The 22,343-nt window shown below is 37.8% G+C and overlaps 1 protein-coding gene and 1 long non-coding RNA gene across 2 annotated transcripts; one reads left to right on the forward strand and one right to left on the reverse strand.

The window, feature by feature from the left end:
- On the reverse strand, positions 1-7,707 carry LOC113069552 (uncharacterized). The gene is made up of 3 exons (XR_003279754.1): positions 7,360-7,707; positions 2,873-3,207; positions 1-1,749 (listed from the first exon to the last, which is right to left on the reverse strand). It is a non-coding gene; the product is annotated as an uncharacterized LOC113069552 (long non-coding RNA).
- Positions 7,708-8,163: 456 nt separating this feature from the next.
- On the forward strand, positions 8,164-11,724 carry LOC113069553 (H-2 class II histocompatibility antigen gamma chain-like). Its single transcript, XM_026242698.1, has 7 exons — positions 8,164-8,329; positions 9,539-9,708; positions 9,916-10,025; positions 10,120-10,171; positions 10,881-10,967; positions 11,052-11,252; positions 11,414-11,724. The coding sequence occupies exons 1-6, from the start codon at positions 8,253-8,255 to the stop codon at positions 11,249-11,251; spliced, it is 696 nt and encodes a 231-aa protein (XP_026098483.1). The 5' UTR covers positions 8,164-8,252; the 3' UTR covers position 11,252; positions 11,414-11,724.
- Positions 11,725-22,343: the final 10,619 nt, after the last annotated feature.

The raw sequence follows: 22,343 nt of genomic DNA on the forward strand, positions 1-22,343 counted from the left end.
TTTTGCTCTAATCTTCATGTGTTTGACCAGGTCAAATTTCACAGAAGACAACATGAGAATTAATTTCTGAATCATGCAATCTGCACAAATACATTCATATTACCATATCAATAATCCATAGAAACTGTTAATACAGTGGTTTATGGGCACTACCATAGAAACCCTGCAGTAATAAAACAGCGATTTTCCAAAGGTCACCAGTGAGATTTTTTTTATTTTTTTTATCATCTGCCCAATATTCAATTCCTTAATGTATAATAAATTTCACCTTCATGCATGACAGAAATTCACAGCGGCTCCAGTGAACACAAATGACAGGTGACCTTTATGAAAAAAAAAATATATATCTAAATAAAAATGCCAGGAACAGTAAAAGACAATGCAGTTATGAGAGCCAGTGGTTTGTTTGATTTCTCTGACATTAAACATGATGACATTTTGTGTTCTACTTAAGTTACATGAGTTTCAAATTACATTGAGGGCAAACAAAATTACCTTTTAGATTGTGGGTGAACTATTGGTTTAATGGTTTAATAACACATTTACCTTTAAAAAAATCACCAGTTTTGTTTTTCAACGACAATGAGAAAATAAAACAAATAAAATTACATTAAAATTACATTAACACTTAAATGGCACTTTAAACTTATAAGAGTCACAGCACACTAGAAATGTATTATTTTGCTCTAATATATGTATTGCTTAGCTAATGAGATGCCACTTTAAATAGATAATTCACCTAAAAACAATGATTAGCTAACACTCAAGTCGTTCAAACCTCAAAGTTATTCTGTGAAACACAAAAGATGATATTTCACACAATGAACTTGAATAACATTACGACAGCTCGCTGTGTTTGTCACTTACATGATTTCTAAAAGATGGAATATAGTGCAGTAATGTTTGATAGTACTTGTCTGTCATTGTTGGCGCTCAACAAAGCTTCACAGAAGAAGAAAGTCCTCTGTTTGAAGCGGCATGAAGGTGAGTAAACTGACTGTAAACGTCCACATTAGAAAATGTAAAACTGCCACGAACACACAGAAACAACAACAACAGAGAACTAGTGACAAATGTAAAATCTAAAAGTACAAAAGTCTGTATCAGATGTCACAGGTCGTTGGCTTGATTTTTGACTTCATAAAATCAAATAGAGTCTGCATCAAATTTGAGTAAGAAAGGTACAATGTCCAGCATCTCTGTTTCAGCAGCAATATATTTGAGGATCTTTATATTATTTCAGCACAGTCTGTTTGAGTCTGATCCAGTGTCAATAACAGGACAGACAAAAGTCATAAATACTGGACTTTAAAGAATTACCAAATTAGTATCAGCAGCACATTTTAAAAGTACTAAACCAGTTCTTTAAATTAGCTTTTAGTTCAAACTCATCTATGTAAGAACACGCTCCAGTCAGAGGAGGTTTGTTCCTCCTGTAGGTCCATCAGTGGACTCAGAGCCTCCAGATGTGTGTGGTGTTGACCAATCGAGAGCCTCTGTTACCTGACGTCAGGCAGATCCTCTCTGAGCCAGCCGGGCAGAACCAGGGTCACCCCTTTTATACAGCAGTTTAGAGAGCTGGATGTTAGCATCTCTGTAGTAGCTCCTCAAAAAACACCCGAGACTGATGAATAGAACATTTCCTCTACTTGTTTTTAAATTCAGTGAGTGAAAAGAGTTACTTGTCTGTCCGTGTCTGGGTATCTCTGTCCTTGCAGCTGACACCAGAAGCCTTTCTTTGGGTCAAACCTGCAAAACATTATGTGGAAAAAGTGAAGGAAGGAGATCAAAATGCTGTAGCTTGCAAATATTCCTGATATTTGCAATGAAAGGTTCTAGATGCTGATAGAGGCCAATTATTAAACTCAGTTTGCACTTCACTACTAAATCTAGATTGCTATTAAAAGAAGTCTCTATTGCTCAAAGCTGCATTTGATCAAAAATGCAGTAAAAACAGTAATATTGTGACATACTGTTACTATTTAACATAGCTGTTTTCAATTTGAATATACTGTAAAATGTAATTTATTCTTGTGATACAAAGCTGAATTTTTAGCATTATGCAGTCTTCAGTGTCACATGATCCTTCAGAAATCATTCTGATGTGCTGATTTGCTGCTCAGGAACCATTATCAAGGATGCATTCAACTTCAGAATTTTCTATTCATCAAAGAATAATGAAACATTAAATGTATCACGTTTACCATAAAAATATGAAGCAGTACAACTGTGTTCAACATTTATGATGATCAGAAATGTTTCTTCAGCAGCAAATCAGTATATTAGATTGATTTCTGAAGGATCATGTGACACTGAAGACTGGAATAATGACGCTAAAAAAAAAATCTGGTTTTATAACAGGAATAAATTGCATTTCATAGTGTATTCGCATAGAAAAAAACTGGTAAATTACATGGAAATAATTTTTCACATTACTGGTTTTACGACACGTTTGATCAAATAAACGCAACCTTGCCTTGGTAAGCAGAAGAAACTTATTTTCCCACCCTCAAAACGTTGTTGCTTGTTCAATTTCCTTTGTTAAAATGAGCCGAGGAAACAATCTTTGAGCATTGTCACAACATAATATCATTATATCCAGTCCACTTACATTTGTAAAATAGAATGTAACCTAATCATTTTGTGTCTGGACCAAATGAATATTTCTTTTTTTTTTTTTTTTTTTTACGTTTAAACTGTAAATTAACTAGTTTTGATGACCTAAACCAACCTTGATTTGAATTCACTGAACAAGCATTTTTAAGGGTATTTCATTTAAACAATGTTGATTTATGCCTGAAGAATGCATGAGACTGAAGCATCACAGTTAAAACATGTGAATCTGTGTGTCGATGCTCAAACTCAAACTCACGCTAGCATCTTGTGATAATCGACTTGATTCTCTAAACCCAGAAACGTCTGGATCTTCCCCATGACTGAAGCTGGATCTGTTTTCAGAGTCTGGCCGTCCACAACCAGAGTCTGTGAGGGATGGAGGAGTCTGCTGAATTAGAGTATGCTGTTAAACACACACACCTGCTCGTGGTGGTAGTGTTGGAGCCAGCGCGAGAGGCGTGCGGCGTACCATCCCGGAGCCAGACAACGCTTCTGCAGAACCTGCAGCTTCACAGGTGCATTGTGGGATGCCTTGATGACATCATGGAAAGAGTATTTCAGAGCCACAGGATCAGCATGTGCTCTCTGATGCTGCAGACCAAAAATGAATTGAAAATAAATGTTAACATTAAAACTAAATAAATCATTTTGATGTTCGATAACCATGTCTATATTGATATATTTAACTGGATATGTCTGCAAAGAAAATAGAAACATAATTTCAACCAAACGTTCACAGTAGACTCAAAGGTTTAATATAAACAGTAAAATACAGAAAACAAAATAGCTTTTTTTTTTAAAATAAATGAAGAATAATATTTAATCATTTTATTGCTATAGACTAATGCAACAAATATTAATACTCTACGATATTTATCTACTTACATAATAGACAAAAAAGATGCAATAAATACAACTTTTTATTAATTATTACTTCCACTTTTATTTTTTTATTTATTATTTTCAATTTTAAATAATATTTAATAATAACCTTAGTCTACACTGATGATGTCATTTATTTTATTTAATAGCCAATCCTACAAATTCAAACCACATTAAGCAAAGAAATGTAGATAAAATAATATGATAATCATGGTTAAAATATTAAAGGTGCTGTAGGGAACTTTTGTAAAAAAATATTTATTACATATTTGTTAAACCTGTCATTATGTCCTGACAGTAGAATATGAGACAGATAATCTGTGAAAAAAATCAAGCTCCTCTGGCTCCTCCCAGTGGTCCTATTGCCATTTGCAGAAAGTCATGTGCTCCCGGTAAAAAACAACCAATCAGAGCTGCGGTCCGTAACTTTATTTGTGTTCAAAATGTAGAAAAATGAACATAATAAGAGAATACACCGTGAATCCATTTTCCAAACCATGTTTTTAGCTTGTCCTGAATCACTAGGGTGCACCTATAATAAGTGTTTATATTCAGACTATTTTAGATTGCTTCGGGGGTACCGCGGAGGAGTAACCCAGTACCTTTGTGATTCTTCATAGACATAAACAGAGAGAAGTAGTTCCGGTTACAATGTTCTTCTGCAAGACGCAAGCAGTTCTGTTTATTAACCGCTAGAGCGTCAAAAGTTACCTACCGCAGCTTTAATAGTACTTCTCAAATAATGCACAAAAAACATTACATTTTCATAAAATATATTATAATTGTGAATACTGCAGTTGTACAGCAAACACCACAGTTAATGCTGGATGATGATTACTGTACTAAACCCATGGCGCATTGGCAAATTATTTTGTAAAGTGTGTAGTTATACAGCTTTCTTATCAAAGTCTTTTCCCCTTAGTTGCACCTCCAGAAAATGTGTGCTTGCTTTAATGCTTAGCTAAAGAAAAGAATAAGTTAGTCACTTAGGTGATAATGATTTGTCAGCATCTGGTATGCAGCCATTGCTGCCACAAACACTGCTGTCGCCTTTATCAAACCACCTGAATGCTGGTTTGGGGGATGAACACTGTAAAGTGTGACTATAGAAGAGAGTGCTCTGCTGTTACAAACCCTCTCTTAGCCAAAGAGGCAGTAGAAATGGCACCCCAAAGAGCAGAGGAAGTACGGGCTGTTCAGCCACTACCTGCATGTACGGCAAGTCAGTGCAGAGTGAACCAGTTGACTGTTTCACAGTGAGAGCTGTACATGATAACAGAGGCTAGAGCCCCTTCGACAAGGTGTCTATGCACTTTGAAGAGGAAAGTGTCAGCAGACATGAGGGCCCGTCGAGTTGCGATATCCCCAGTTTTTAATTTTTTTACATTTTGAACTGAAGTAAACTAAACCTGAAACATAACCTACTCCGGAGCAGGTTATGTTCAGAGAATAAGTGCTTTGTCTACTTACATACGCTAAGAGTTACCTCCGTTTTTGGAACCAAAAGAAGAGTTCATCCACTTACTTACCCTTAAACATACCCGGGTAGGCTGTCACATGATCCACTTTCTGTAATACCCCCCACGGTCACTTCAGATGTGGATTATAAACAGACAATGAAACAGTGTGTATACAGTACAATGTATAGTGAACGTTACACTGACAGTGAACTCAAATGAATATGTGACTCAATCAATATATAAAGATATGCTTAAGTATTCTATAAGCTAGTAGTCCCATCTTTTACTCCAGGTAATATTTAGCCATATAGATTTATTGATAGATTTACTATGTCTATATAGCGTCTTTAGTGGGGTAAGTTGTCACAATAAAAAACTTTTATTGTGTATAAAGGGAAATCTATTATGAAGGGCAACATAGTACATGAAATAACAAACATGTAGGCTAAAAATTATTATTCTGGCTAAAATATATTGTAATTGATAATTTGTCCAAATTTCAACAATCCTTTAACGCACCAAAAATATCGAAGATGTTATTTCGATCTGTTTTCCATGTAATTCAGAAGAGGAAGTGATGAGGGACGCTTCAGACTGTCTGCTGTCAGAGGATCTGCTTAGGGAAGTGAAGGACCCTGTTTATATCATATTATAAAAAAATATGTTGTTTGTATAATAAAATAATATAATATAATAATGTAATGTAATATAATAAAACAAACAGTCTAATATATTTATCTAAAATATAAAATACAACATAATAACATAGTTGGTAATATACTCCTGTGTCTCTTTTTTGCAAACCATTTATTGGAGCTGAATAACAAAAATCAACATGCTATGTAAAACTGGACTTTATTAATTTTTTTTTTTTTTTCTCCCCAGTGGAAGTTGTGATTCTCTCTTGATTCTGGAGAAAATAACATTACTAAACAAAATCACATGTAATTTATGAGTGAATGATTCAATGACTCGCTCAGATGTACTTGTTTCATTACTGGATGAATCAGCGTTCTTGAACAAATCTCTTGTATTATTCAAAGACAAATACATTTGAAAGTTTAAGTTCACCCAGAAATCTAATTTAGCCCATAAAAGACTCGCCCTTAGGTCTAAGGTGTTTATGACTTTCTTCTTTCAGATGAATCCGGTCGGAGTTATATAAAAAATAGTTTATGATCTTTCAAGCTGTTTAATGGCACTCAGCTGGTGTTGCAGTGCATCAGTCCAAAAGAAGTTAAATAAAAAGCGCCCATCCATGTAAAACAATTGTCTCACACAGCTCCAGGGGGTGAACAAAGGCCTCATGTAGTGAATCAATGCATTTTTGTAAAAAAAAAACAAAAAAAAAAAACAACAACAACACTCTTTTAACCCTAATAATCAGTTTAATCTATCTTGAGCTCACTGCTGTTCATAGAAGCAGTTCCAGGAGAATTACGTATGAGGTTGGCTTCATGCAGAGCAACATGCAGGGTGTTGTTTCCTTACTGAATTAATCAGCTTCGAATCAGCAGTGAATTAATGATTCAGCAACTCTTTAAACTCTTTAAAACAATCAACTGCTTCACTCGAGACTGAATCAGCTGTTTGAATGAATCGGTTGAATCTCAATGAGTTTTAAATCATTTCAAATTCCAGTTTTCAACATTGTATGTTTAAAACTAAGCATTATTTATGCGTTTGTAATATCTGCAGGTTAAATGCACCCATAACCCCTTTCAGCTTCATTAAACAGTCTGTGTAAAAAAAAAAAAAAAATTCATAGGTCTATTTGTGAGAAATGTTTTCTTATGTTGGAATGAAAGAATCTTCGTACCAGATGAATGCTAACCCAAACACACAAAATAGAAGAAACAGCTACTGAACAGTCTTCCTGCTCAAACTGTGTAAAGAAACAAATTTGAATATTTATTTACTCCTTTCCAATTTTGCATTTGCTTGTACTTTCACTTTCATGACTTGAGTAACTTTAACATTAAAAATACTTACAATAAAATTGCATAGCCTACTTTAAAACTTATACTCAAGTTATATTCTGGACAGTGACTTTAACTTCTTCCAAAGTCATTTTCTAATACTTCTACTATTCAGTTACTTTATACACTACTGACATTAATGATATTTTAAGTGCTTAAATGAGTTCTATAAGTGAAGTTTTTAGCACTCAAACTTATAATCAAGTTTTACCCAACAGTCTTTTGGATTTTATTTAGATCAGTTTTTTTCCATTCTTCAAACTTCAAGAACATAAACCTGTTGTGATTAGTTATCTTGTATCTCTTTTTTATGATATACTGTGAGCCTTCTTCTCATTTCATAGTGGTTCTCAAACTAAGATTTTGACTGAATTGTGTCTGAAAAAAAAACATCTCATCATTTGATTATGTAGAATACAGACCTTCAGTGATTTTTTGCAGCAGCAACAGAAAATCATTTCCAAATATTCATTGTTTTTATAGTAAATGCCATTTTTGTAGACTTGAACTGGCTTCACTGTTTCTGATAAATACGTCAGAGACTTTCCGGGAAATTAAGCCATAAATCAAAGATCATGTAGCCTACCGATTTCACTTCACGTTTGATATTTGGAAAGGATGGCATGTTACAGTTTTGACACAGCTTCATTTCTTCTTTGTGGATTCTTCATTTCTCAGTTCTGCCTTTCATGAAAAACCAAAACATTTTTGTAAAGGAAAACCAATGAATGGACGCGTGGATCAGTTGTATCTTGGCAGAACCTGAACTAATTCCCTCACATTTCATCATCTTTATGTTTTTAATTCACAGTAATGCCACTTACAATATTTTACAGCAGTGTAAAACTGAATGCTAGAACTCATAAAACTCATTCAAGCACTTAACATATCATTAATATAATTTAAAAAGGCTTCAGAAATGCATGATAAAAACATATAAGCATTACAAATGTCAGATTGATTAATATATATATATATAAATGCATATTTTAGCATACCTTCATAGTGATTTAACTCACTATTAATGAGAGTTGAAAGATTAACCTTATATGGGTGTCAAATCCGTCTTTTTAATATGGATTTATTCTGTATTTGAAAGAGGAATTGGGATATTTGTTTTCAGAGTTATTTCTCATGTTTACAGCTTGAAGTATTCGTCTCTCTATCAACAAATGACGCTCTTCTCATCAGCCAATCACATTTTGGTTCACCTTCACATCCGGGACATTCATAACTGCAGACGTCCTGAAAAGTGGGTTCTAGAGGTACATAAAACCTTTCAGTATTGGAGACATAAACACACATACAAACAGTGATGGATGAGTATCAGGACCAGGGGCTGATTCAGCGTGTGCCAAGCCAAGAAACCGTCGTGAACCGCGGTGGCACAGGGTAAATTATTTTATTACATTTTTGCGATCGCAAAGTTTGTGGTACATCATTTTTACATTGCATATAAAATAGTAACTATATATTGCAGTCCCTTAGTGCATGGCAGTAATTAATATAACTATAATGTTCAAGAATTCATGCTTTGAAATTATCTGTGGAACGTTTTCATTTATGTATTTTTTTTTTTTTTTACTCTATTTCGGTAGCCTGCTCAAATACAGTATTGTGCGATTAAAACATTCATTGATAATGATCACGAATAAATATTGAACTCATATTAGTGCATAGCTTGTTTGGGTTATTTAGTGTGAAATTCCAATCTAATAAGGCGCAACCTGAAAGAAGGAAAACAAACTCTGCCTCGCTGCCGGTGACGTCACCGGCGCTGATGTTATTGATTGGTTGTTTTTATTAAATAGACAGTAGCGCGTCAAGACTGTTTTGAAGTTTTTGTACATAATTATTTTAATATATTCAGTTATAAGTGATTTAGATTTAATAGGATAAAATCAAATAGACTTAAAATTTAAGTGAGCTATTGACAAATATTTAAAACATTGATTTGTTTTTATGCTTTATACATATCGCATAATTATTTTATAAATTTCATAATTTTCAGTATCTTCTGTTTTATTTGAAAGTTTTAGTATTATGCTGTGTTTTGTCTTTTTTTAAAATATGTCTATATAATTATTAATTACTATTATTATTTTAGTTTCAGTATTAGTTTTTTTTTAGTAGGCTACATCAAGTTAAATAAATAACGATCTAAATAAAATAAATGTTTGACAACAAACTAAAATCAAACATAAATTTTTTTTCTTATTCTCAATTCTCCTGGAAATCCCAACCAGCCAACATAATCTATGATGAGTATTTGTAAAAACTGAAACCATTTAATTTATGCTTTCATGTATTCATATAGAAGATGCTTTTATCCATTGCAACTTACAAATGAGGATCATGAAAATTCCCTAAATTAATTTCTCTCTTTTTTCAAATATCAAAAAAAAAATTCCAGGATCTCCAACGATTTAAAACAGACACGTTGTGAATCATTGCAAAGTTCACTTTTAAGGGGAATTTCACTTTCTGTGCTAGACAGATGACCATCTGAATAAAGCTAACCATCACCCACACACAGAAACAAACACTTGAGATGCACCTGAAGCGCACAGGTCTCAGATGTTGTTCTTTGTCCTCCTGCAGGAGCTCCAATGCAAAGGCACTGAAGGTGACCGGACTGACGGTCCTGGCCTGTCTTCTGCTGGCGGGACAGGGGCTGACCGCGTACCTCGTCTGGGGTCAGAAGGAACATATCAGCGCTCTGACCACCGGCCAGGAGAAGCTGAAGACGGAGCTCACCAGAAAGATGTCCGGTGAGAAACACAGCCGAATGAATTACATGAACTAACCATCAAACACAAATTCAATATGCACCATTCATTGCAAAAATACAAACAGCCATTTCAACAAAACATTCATGCGTATCATTCAAGGCCTATGATTAAATGCAGTTCTCAAAAAATAAACTGGCACTGCTGCTGATTGTATAATGTTCATATTGTCCTTGTTTGGTCTAACAGGTGCTCCTCCAAAGGCGATGCATCTTCCCATGAAGAGCATGCCACTGCTGAAGGATTTCTCTGATGAGTCCTCTGACCAGACCTCCAAGAAGAGCAGCGTTCCTCTCACTGTGAGAATAAAGATCTAAAAACAGTCATCAATACAGCTGCAATACACTTTATTTTCAATATCTGATTCTTAATTTTTTTTTTTTTTTTTTTTAGAAACTGCAACCAATTTTCACAAACCAGAAAGAGAGCACCGGACAACTGGATGGTACATCACCAACTTATATATAATACAAATAAATAAATAACATATATTATATATATATATATATATATATATATATATATATATATATATATATATATATATATATATATATTCTAATTTAATTCAGGTTTTTCCATTATGGATTATATAAGCAGCCAGTGTTGTTAATAAAATTAATACAAAAATGTTTGTTTTCAGTAATTGAAAGCGATCTGAAATACAATAAAATAAAAAAGAAATTTTAAGAAAAAAAAACTGAACTGAAACAGATGCTGATATTTTATAAAACAACAGTAAGAGTATTTTTTAAAGTCAGTACAAAAAAAAAACATAACAATTAAAAATTAAAATGAAAGGTGTTGAATAAAAAAAAGCACACACTATATTACAAACATAAATTTAAAATAATAAATCCGTAAAAGCATATATATGTATGTATATATGTATGTATATATATATATATATATATATATATATATATATATATATATATATATATATATATATATATAATTTTAGTTAATATGTAAAAACACTATGTTATTTTAGAATAGAAATAAATACAAAAATAAGTAAAAAGTTTTAACGTGGTAAGTGATAACTATAAACTATGTATAAACTATAAACTTCTGTTTATGATAAACATTCTGAATCTATGACATGGTCTCGTCCATTAATGTTAATCTAAATCTCCATGTTCTGTGAAAAGCTGTCAGAAGGAAGATGCAGCTGCCAATGGCGAGCCTGCCACTGCTGGTGGACGCAGATGAGGAGGTGAAGAGCACTCCTGAATCAGGTGAGACGCGCGCACACACACACACACACACACACACGCACCGATCCGCTCAGATCTCACTCATGTGTGTGTGTGTCCCCGCAGCTGTTGAGGTTCAGAGTAAGTGTCAGCTGGAGTCTCAGAAGGAGATGAAACCCGGCTTCTACAAGCCTAAGTGTGACGAGCAGGGCAACTATCAGCCCATGCAGTGCTGGCACAGCACCGGATACTGCTGGTGTGTGGATAAAAACGGCAACGAGATCTCCGGCACAAAAGTTCGTGGAAAAAGACCCGCTTGCAGTTAAGGTGCGTCAACACTTTCTGTGATGAACTGAAATTTGAATAGACCTACAAATTGGGCTAACTTGAGAATAAATTAAATGACAAAGTAAATGAATTAAACATAACATTTTAAAGTATAAAGACTGAAATCATTTTCTGATGTATTTGTGTCTCTGTTTCTCCAGTGTGAATCAGCACGTCCAGCAGTAAAGAGAAAAACTCCAGGCCTATCAGCTGTCTCCTTTTTCAGCTCCTGAGGATCAATGGATGATATTTGATGGAAATAATCTAATAACTTTTCTACTAAAGATCTCTTTTTCCGATCTGTGTTCAGAATAGATTAACATTTGCAGCATATTAGCACTGGGCTAACCCTTATTCTATTAATATCTTCTGTGTGATACCATTTCTCTGTTTTACTTTGAACTCACAGCGTGATGTTAGAGGTAGCATGAATAATTTTGACTGTAATTAAACACATGCTGTTTCCAAATAAGACTGTGTGGGTTTATTGTCGCTGTTTGATTTAAAAATGATTTACACTATCCATAAAAACTGAAAATATATTATTTATTAAACCTGAATATTTTCCATTCTGTCTGATCGATCTCTGTGGTTTAAAGAAGAGAAGAGAAGATCATATGAACATATGAAATTAACAGTATTACATTTTTTGTGTAAACATGTTAAAGATAAACATGTTAAAGTGGCAATTAATTAAGGCACAAAATACTAAGAAATATTATATAAGTGCTTTTCATATTGAATTAAATATGATTAAAAATATCATAAATCAACAGAATTTTGATCCGTGTATTGTTGAAATTCATTTTGAAAAAAAAGTTTAAACTGCAGAAAAGTATATTTTTAACATTTATTTATATTTTTTTAATTAATTTGATAGTTTTATTATTATTATTTAGAAAAGATTAAAAACTAAAAAAAATTCTTAATATTTCTGTTTAGCTATACTTACAGTATAAAGTTATAGCTTTACTTTTATATATTTATTTAATTTTACAGTTATTTTTTTTTATTCAAGACAAATATAACTAAATAAAATGGATAAATAAGGAAAACATAAGGATAAAAACATAAAGATAAATGGAGAAGTGTGTATATTTCCGTTTAACTATTTTTCAATACTTAAACTTACTTCCTTATTTCAGCTACATTTCTAATAATCATTTAACTTTTAGATACATTTTATAATTTAATATGTTTATTATGTTGTTTTGTGTGTCTGTCTGTGTGTGTGTGTGAGAGAGAGAGAGAGAGAGAGAGAGAGAGAGAGAACGCGAAATTGTGTGTGTGTGTGTGTGTAACTGAAATGTTATGCTGCTAACAGTTTATAAACCATTTTAATACTTTTATATTATAATATGAAACAATTGAAAATGACAGGAAAAATGTAAGTGCTATTCAGTATGCACTAAACATGACTCAAAACATCAGATGCATCATTAGAAGATTATTTTGATAAGAGTACTAAATTTCAATTAATCTTGTTAAACTACTCATAGAACAGAGCAGCTGCACATACAGATGTGAACATGAAGTGTTCTGTGAAATACCGCTCATGTATGACTTGTGCACTTTCAGATCATTTTCACTCAATAATGTCTAGTTCCCTGCAAAAGAGTTCTCTGTTCAAACATGAATAATTTAACATATGCTGCTTCATTTTCCTCTGAATGCAGCAGACATTAGCAGGACATAGAAGCATGAAATAACTGAATCTTCACTGACTGTTTAGGAAGGTTTTTCCGCTGAAATATTTTGTGGAGGAACTTAAATCATGAATATAGTTCAACCCATTTGTCAACTGATCTGCTTCATTCAGCTGTTTTTATGCTGATAAAACATCTAGATTTTCCCTAAATGATCTCAAGCTTCCTTATCTTTTTCAAAACAGAAATGCTCAGTATTACTTCTTCATTAATTCCAAGGTCACTTCATTAAAAGACTTCTTGAAAATCAGGCATTTGAATATGAGACAGACAGAATGAAAGTGTTGCATGAGGTCAGATAAGGAAATTTATCTCACAGGAAGAGGTTCAAAATAAACTGACCACAGGGTTTATTTATAAGACGGAGCGGATATGAGACACAAGCAGTGACATCCTACCATCACTGAGAAAATATTATAGCTTTAATTAAAGGGATAGTTCACCCAAATAGTAAAATTATGTAATTAATAATAACTTACCCTCATGTTCTTCAAAACCCGTAAGACAGTTTTAGATATTTTTAGATTTAGTAAAAATATCTAAGCTCTCAGTCCCTCCATTGAAACTGTGTGTACGGTATACTGTTCATGTCCAGAAAGGTAATAAAAACATCATCAAAGTAGTCCATGTGACATCAGAGGGTCAGTTAGAATATTCGGAAGCATTGAAAATACATTTTGGTCCAAAAATAGCAAAAACTACGACTTTATTCAGCATTGCCTTCTCTTCCATGTCTGTTGTGAGAGAGTTCAAAACAAAGAAGTTTGTGATATCCGGTTCGCGTCTCCAATACGCATTAATCCACAAATGACTTAAGCTGTTAACTTTTTTAATGTGGCTGACACTTCCTCTGAGTTCAAACAAACCAATATCCCGGAGTAATTCATGTACTCAAACAGTACACTGACTGAACTGCTGTGAAGAGAGAACTGAAGATGACGAACGAAAGACTGACTCGTTCTCAAATCAAGAACCGTTTCTTTCAGACGTGTCCGATTCGAGAACCGAGGAGCTGATGATACTGCGCATGTGTGATTCAGCGTGAAGCAGACCGACACAGAAGAGCGCCTGAACCGAACTGATTCTTTTGGTGATTGATTCTGAACTGATTCTGTGTGAATGTTATGAGCCCAGGTAAACCGATGGCTTGAAATTAACTCAGTCGCACAAATTTAACAAGCTCTTCAAATATGCTTCATTGTTTGTGAATGTTTTTCAAAGATTTGTTTTTGCTAATCGTGGATTCTAAATGCATTGCCACAGATTTCACTTACGTTTCCCAGTTTTTCGTTTGGTGTTTTGACACAAACCTCTCGTGGGGGCGGGCTTAACAGTGATCTACTCTGATTGGATATTCAGCTTTTGAAGGACAGGTGCTCTCTGACCAGGAAGTGGACGCCACTCAGTGGCGCACATATTTGAAACCTCTTGCGGTTATTTGTATTACTTAATATGTAAATAATATTTGACCTTTGATCGTCTCAGTCTGTAAAGATGAGCTCTTGTCCTTCAGGCAGCTTGAAGTAAGCTTGTGTTACTGAATGACAATAATTGCCATTGCGCTCAGATTTCATGACTGAAGAAGAAGAATGCTATCAAGGTATGGCACGGCCAGGACCGCAGCATCTCGTTCCCTATTCAGGGAACCATGGTTACATACGTAACAGAGATGTTCCCTTTCATAGGTCACTTCGATGCTGCGGTGACATCACCACATATGGGAACGCTATACAATAACGCCTGACGTACCTGATAGCTGGGATCCGAGGAAGCATCTGCTCAAGCGGAGAGAACCCGGGAGCCAGGAGCCATCCTCACATCCAGACTGTAAGACTTGATAAAAGTGCTCGGTGAGGACCATCCTGCCGCAGCACAGATATCATCCATAGAAGATCCACTGAGAAAAGCTTGAGAAGAAGCCACAGCTCTAGTGGAATGAGCTTTAACTCCTAAGGGCGAAACGAGTCCGCGCGCCTCATAGGCTAAATAAATTGCCTCCACCAGCCAATGGGACATGCTCTGTTTTGTAACTGCATGGCCTTTACTCTTATGTCCAAAACAGACAAACAGCTGGTCAGACTCATGCCATGGGGCTGTACGATCCACATAAACCTTTAAAGCTCTCACAGGGCAAAGACTTAGATCTCCTGACCCCGCCTCAGCAGGGGGTAAAGCTTCCAGGACCACTTGCTGAAAGCGAAAGGGATTATATGCGACCGTAGGAACATAATTAGGCCTAGGTCGTAACAGCACCTTTACAAAGCCGATGCGAATCCCCAACTCTCTTGAGGGAGGATAAAGCCATAAGAAGAAATGTCTTCAGTGTCAGGATTTTATCCGGTACAGTTTCCAAGGGCTCAAACGGATGCCCTGATAAACCCTGCAACACGATGGATAAATGTGACCAATCACGGAAAGTAGGGACACAAGTCGGTTCTGGGGCATTTTGAGTAATTCACAGATTCTGAAAGTGTAGTCTCCAACGATGTGTAACACATGGAAATCTGATAATATTTGGAGAAGTTGTGGCCATTTGAAGGTAGGCACTCAAAAAAGCTCAAAAAGCAGAAAATAGCCTCTAAAGATTTTGCAGTTCTCACCTGTTCTCACTGCTGCGAGTGACAATGGGGCTCATTTACATCTCATTTAGATAACCCATACCCCCTGTAAAGCTCCCCCCATTTGGGCACACTTTCTCTTTGTCGGGGTCTTCTTTGTGGATGTAACCATCTCCGAAGTTTGCACTGTGTGTCTGTTTGCCTCTAAATGTTACAGATTTTCCCCATTTCTCTGTCTTTATCCCCATCAAATGTTACTATCGATATAGCCTCTGATATCTTACAGTCCAACTTGTCTGACGCCAGTCCAATACATTCTTCCTCGTCGTCATCTTCGCTCAGTTGTAGATTAGGGATATTATACAGTCTTATTATGCCGCTTTCATCGTCGCTCAGATCGTATTCAGAATCAGTGAGTCAGCCTTCGCGCACCCTGTATGAAACGAGAAACCAGTGGATGACAGCCCACTGAGGCACTGTCTATATATTCGTGGTAAGCTGAAATGGCTGCCACGTAAACCTTTAGAGTGGCTGGTGTCACTCCATCAGAAAAACGGTCCTGAAGGAACTCCAGTACTGAAGCCACTGGGCAGTAAACTGGATCCACATTACGATTCCCACACCAGGCTGTAAACAGTCTCCACTTGAAAGCATATAAGCGTCTCGTAGAAGCTGCTCTAGAATTCAGTAAAGTCTCAGTAGTTTCAACGGAAAGACCGGGACACACTAACGCACTCCGCTCAGAGGCCACGCCCACAGTTTCCATAGATCTGGCCTCGGGTGCCAAATCAGTCCCTGTGCTTGTGATAATAAATCCTGTCTGAGGGGAATCTCCCATGGAAAGCCCGCTAGCAGACTGATCAGGTCCGCAAACCACGGCTGCGTGTGCCATCGCAGAGCCACCAGCAGCAGCTGTTCCACTCTGTCCAGCTGTATTCTGGATAATACCGCTGGGGTCAGACGATTTGGGGGAAAAGCATACAAACTGGTCCTGGGCCAGCTGTGAGCTAACGCATCCACGCCCAGGGGCGATGGGGGGCATAGGGAGAACCATAGCAGGCAATGCATAGTCATGTTCGACGCGAAAAAATCCACTTTGGCTTTGCCGAAAATCCGCCATAAGAGATTCACCGTCTGGGGGTGTAATCTCCATTCCCCTTGTTCCAGAGCCTGTCTGGATAGCAAATCCGCTCCGAAGTTCAAACATCCGGGGACATGAACAGCTCGGATCGACAGAAATTTGTCCTGAGACCAAAGAAGAACATGTCTCGCCAGCCTGCACAGGGGGCCAGAGCGTAATCCTCCCTGATGATTCAGGTATAACACAACCGCTGTGTTGTCTGATCTGAGCAGCACATGACGGCCGATCAGCAGATTCGAGAAATACTGGAGAGCCAGAAAAACTGCCAGTAATTGAAAGACGCGTCCGTCGTGACAGTCTCTCAGAAAGCACAAATTCCCAGCCGAACCCCGGTCAGGAGAAATTCGGTCGACATCCATAGATTTAGTGACATCACACACCGCCGTGTCACCGAAATCGTTAGATGCGGAAGACAACGGGGTGAAATATTCCGTCTTTTCGTCCACCACTGAAAAGGGCGCATGTGAAGTAATCCCAGACGAATTACGGGGAATGCCGCTGCCATTAGACCTAAAAGTCTGAGACACAATCTCGCTGTCACCCTGCGACCCACTTTGAAGCGCCGCACGCATGACGAAATCGACTGAGCGCGCGGGAGAGAAAGCTTCGCTGTCATCGCGCGAGAATCCAAATCTATTCCCAGAAAGGTTATCTGTTGAGAGGGGATTAAAACACTTTTCTGGAAATTTGTGCGTAAGCCCAGGCTGTTTAAATGATTCAGCAAGATCCCGATGAGAGTGTGCATCTGCGATTGCACTAGCACCAGCCAATCGTCCAAGTAATTCAAAACACGAATGCCCTGGAGCCGCAACGGTGCCTGAGCTGCGTCTATGCATTTTGAGAAAGTACGGGGCGCTAAAGCCAAGCCAAAGGGAAGAACGCGGTACTGATATGCTTTGCCCTCTAAAGCGAATCTTAGAAACTTACTGTGTCTCTTGATGATCTGAATATGAAAATACGCATCCTTCAGATCGATCGTAATAAACCAATCGTTTGGTTGGATCTGAGACAGAATAGACTTTACCGTCAACATCTTGAATTTGCTGGGCCTGAGTGCAAGATTCAGATGGCGTAAATCCAGAATGGGCCGTAATCCGCCGTCTTTTTTTTGGTACCACAAAATAACGGCTGTAAAAACCTGCCTCCATCTGAGAGGGGTGTACTTCTTCTACAGCCCCTCTGCTCAGCAGAGTTGACATCTCCTGTCGCAGCACCGCTATTTCCGTCAGCTTCACTGCCGTGGAAAGAATTCCGCGGAAAGGCGGCGGGCCTTTTCGAAACTGAATGGTGAATCCGTGACAAATTGTGCGTAACACCCATTGAGAAATGTCGGGCAAGCGTTCCCACGTGGCCCAAAACAATACTAGTGGTCTCAAAACTTCTGCTTCCTGTAACGCTGTCATACACATTAAAACGTCCGGGCACGAAAAGCCTGTGGCATTCGTGCACAGGGGAAGAGTATGCATAAGAGTCGTTGCGTCCCATTGTGTATAATCCTGAAATGTGTCCACGGCAGGAATTAGGCCAACAGATTGAACATCGGGCTCTGCCGCTAGCGAAAAAGCGGTGGCTGTGCGAGCCGTCATAAACGGGTCATCTGTGTAGGACCCCTGAATCGCCCCTCGAATTCCAAAAGCAGGATTGCGCAGAGTGTCTGAGGGATCGTTTGGCATTACAGCTCGATCCAATGCTGCTCGAGGCACTGTTCCCGGCGAGACAGTCAATGTTTGAGCATGGGGACTGCAATGAGAGTGTCAGATGTGTGAAAGCGGTCCAACAGCGCTCTCTAGTGGAGGGCACAGTCCCTGGCAAGCAGCAAGAATATCAGGAGCTGCTATTCGGTGCCCGAGAACGAGAGACATTTGCCGTCAAGCTCAGGTTTAATCTTTTGCGCTGAGGCTGGTGAGCCGGTGGAAAAACCTTAGGGCCTAATCCAAATCGCTTGCCGGCGTTCAACCTCCCTGGGACTGCGGGGAATCAGCTGGTGGAAAGCGGATGATTGATTTTCGCTGCCTTGAACTTTTGCACTACCGGAGTAACAGCCTCTCCGAACAAACCATCCTTGGAAACAGGGGCATCCATGAGGAAAGATTTGTCCTTTTCCTTGATATCAGTGAGATTAAACCAGAGGTGGCGCTCAACCGAAATCAAACCAGCCATGGAACGGCCCACTGCTCGAGCAGTACCCTCCCCTTTGTCAAGTTCCTTCAATAGCTCCGCTTGGTAGGCCTGAAGGACCGTCAGAGAGTGGAGCGAAGCAGGCGCCTGGCCAGCAGCCATGTAGGATTTCCCCACCAGGCTAGATGTGACTCGACACGCCTTAGAAGGAAGAACGCCTTCTCAACCTCCCAGTCCAGCCCCAATTTACCCACCGTGCGAGAAACCACGTCCAACAGCTCACTGTAGGACGGGGAAACACGCCTCTCCTCTCCGCTAGGAGGGAGAGGGCTGGTGAAGGCAGCGAAGTCCTCAGACCACGAGGCCGCGGTGGATAGAACGTCATCATCATAACGTCCACAACCGAAGGAAATGGCGCCGGTGTGGGCTGTAAATCCTCATTAGAGAAGACGACAGGCTCAATAAAACTTTTATTCTGCAGCAGGGTAGGGGAGCGCGAGCAATATGGAGAATATTCCAGCGCTGCGCTGTCCACGAAATCCATGTCGCACGTGTCACCCCAAGTTATCGCCTCGTGCGGTGCCTCGGCAGTTGCAGAGGTGACATGACGGGGGATAGACACGAGGGCGACATCAGAAAATACTTCCACCCTAAAGCGCAGTACTCTGAGCCGCAGGCCATCACAATGGGGACAGGAAGAAAGGCCGCTAAGCGCCGCCTGTGCGTGATGTAAACCAAGACATACTACGCACCTGTCATGAGTGTCACCCGCCGTGATGTACCTGGTACATGGCTCCTTGCATTTTCGGAAACTCATCGCGTCCGCAAAGAAGAGTTAAACACTGCTCGAAGAAAACCGCTGGAGAACGCAAGATGATTTTAGGGCACAGACGATTCGCTTTCCTGAAGGAATGAAATCTGAGCGAAATGGCGCGCGGCACCCAGGTATATGATGCGTGTGCATGCGTAGGGTGGTGCTAAATTGAACTAAAGAAAAGAGGGCCAAAATCTAAACAAAATGACACAAGGAGATCAAAGGTAGAGCAATTCTAGCAGTCCTTATAGCTTTCTTATGAGTAGATACTGAAATTACATTCAAATAGTTCTCCATTTCTTTTAGGAAAACAGAAAAGACAGGTTTACAGTTGGAGAATTTGCATTTATGAATGTGAAATTTGTTTAGGAAAAATGTTATTTAAACGAATAACAAAACTGATATTTTATTTTGTGGGGTCAGAGTCATAATACCCAAAAATAATGTTTTTCATATGTACTGAGAAGCCTGGCAAAATCTTACACTTGACAAAGACACCGATGTCATCCCAAAGTTTCTGAGTGTAGTGACATGACCGAAATAAGTGTTCAGTTTTTTCAGAACTCGAACAAAAAGAGCATGTAAGATCAATGTCAGATTTAAATCTTTGTATAAGCTTCTTTACAGGGTAGAACCTGTATATGAGCTTAAAATAAATGTCTTTCACTTTGTCTGTGAGAAACGTAAGCGAAATCTGTGGCAATGCAATCAGAACTAATGTGACGTGACCCATACTCGGAATTTATGCTCTGCTTTTAACCCATCCAAAGTGCACACACACAGAGCAGTGATAACACACACACAGTGAACACACACCCGGAGCAGTGGGCAGCCATTTATGCTGCGGCGCCCGGGGAGCAGTTGGAGGTTCAGTGCCTTGCTCAAGGGCACCTAAGTCGTGGTATTGAAGGTGGAGAGAGAACTGTACATGAACTCCCCCCACCTACAAGTTACATTCAGTTTTATAAAGTTTTGTTCGTTATTATTGAAACAAATGTAATTCCATAATATCACAAACTGCAGTGTTTTGAACTCTCACTCACAACAGACACGGAAGAGAAGATAATGCTGAATAAAGTTGTAGTTTTTGCTATTTTTGGACCAAAATGTATTTTTGATGCTTAAAAAATGACTGACCCTCTGATGTCACATACTTTGATGATATTTTTCTTACCTTTCTGGACATGGACAGTATACCATACACACAGCTTCAATGGAGGGACTGAGAGCTCTCGGACTAAATCTAAAATATCTTAGCCCTTGTGGATTGTTCAAATTCACGACCCTTTCGGTATGTTCGGGATGAAAACATCCACTCAATTAAACTGCTGTAAAAATGTTATCAGATTCATTTTTTTTTTCTTTTTTTTTCATAAATCTGTTAATCAACTTCAGTCCTGATCAAAACTACCAAATGTAAAATAAATAAATAAATAAATAAAATCCAAGATTTTAACTCTTTAATTGCCAAGTTCATAAATGATGTCACTGATTTTGGGGGGGGGAAACACACAAAATGACTTATTTTCAATATAAAAGTAATTGTGGTTGGATTTTTTTTTTTTTTACTTTTTATAACTTAGGCATGTCAAAGATTAGTAGCAACATTGGCTTTGATGCATTTTTAGTTTTTGTGCAGCATTAGATTTACATCTTTTCTCCCTAATTTGTTGTTGGTGGCTGCTTTTGCCCCATTGACTTTCATTATAACGACATTTTTTGTTTGCAAAGCCATGACACCATATAATCATGCATTCTTGATTGTTTGTGGTTTTCCATTTTGGGAAGAGGTAAAAAAAATATATTTTACAGTTGATAACTAGGTGGGACCATTAACCCTTTAGATAGGCTCACAGTGTCCCAAAAACAAATCATTTTTATATATTTTTTTTATATTTAAATTTTCATTGTCTGGCTATCTAGGACTTCGGTATGGAGTTAAAGGTTAATATTATAACTTTTTCGCTAGTATACTATCACATTGTGAGTTTATATTAGCACTTTTTGTTGTTTTCTCATGGTAACTGAAAGAGCGTTTGGACACGAAAGCGCTGCTACGTGACGTCAGACTTAACAAGTGAATAGACTAAACAAAAGCAAAGTACGTGGATTTAAACACTTGCATGCCATCATGCTGGTCATTTAATGGTGAGAAAAGCAGCAAGCAACACGAGAAAGGGCTTGACTTGTACCAAAGTTTTAGAAATTATTATGTACCTTGACCCCTCCAGCGAGTTGCAGCTTATTTGAAGTTGGTATTGAATTTTGGTTCATAATACATTATGTTCATAAATTTGATGCAAAGTAGATTTTTTTTACAGGATTTTAAGGTTTTAATGGCTTTACCATCAAGAAAAGATGAGCATTTCACATATAGGCCAACTGTACTTTTCACCATCAAAAGGCAGCAGGTGCATAAACACACTTCTTTTTTTTCTTTTTTTTTTTTTTTGTAGTTCTGAGAGCATGAGGTGCATATTTGGATTTTTTCAGATACTGTACATCAAGGTAAGTGCACAAAGGTCTCTCTCACACCCTCTCTCTCTCTCTCTCTCTCTCTCTCTCTCTCTCTCTCTCTCTCTCACACACACACACACACACACTATAATTTGCTATTATACTCCATACAACTCCATATACAAGCCAGAAACTAAGCCTTTTTTTTTTGCACAGGCCTATCTAAAGGGTTAATGGTCCCACCTAGTGACCAACTGTAAAAAATAACAAATGTTACCTCTTCCCAACAGAGAAAAC

The sequence above is a fragment of the Carassius auratus genome, unplaced genomic scaffold, assembly GCF_003368295.1.
Source record: "Carassius auratus strain Wakin unplaced genomic scaffold, ASM336829v1 scaf_tig00001753, whole genome shotgun sequence".
NCBI lineage: Eukaryota > Metazoa > Chordata > Actinopteri > Cypriniformes > Cyprinidae > Carassius > Carassius auratus.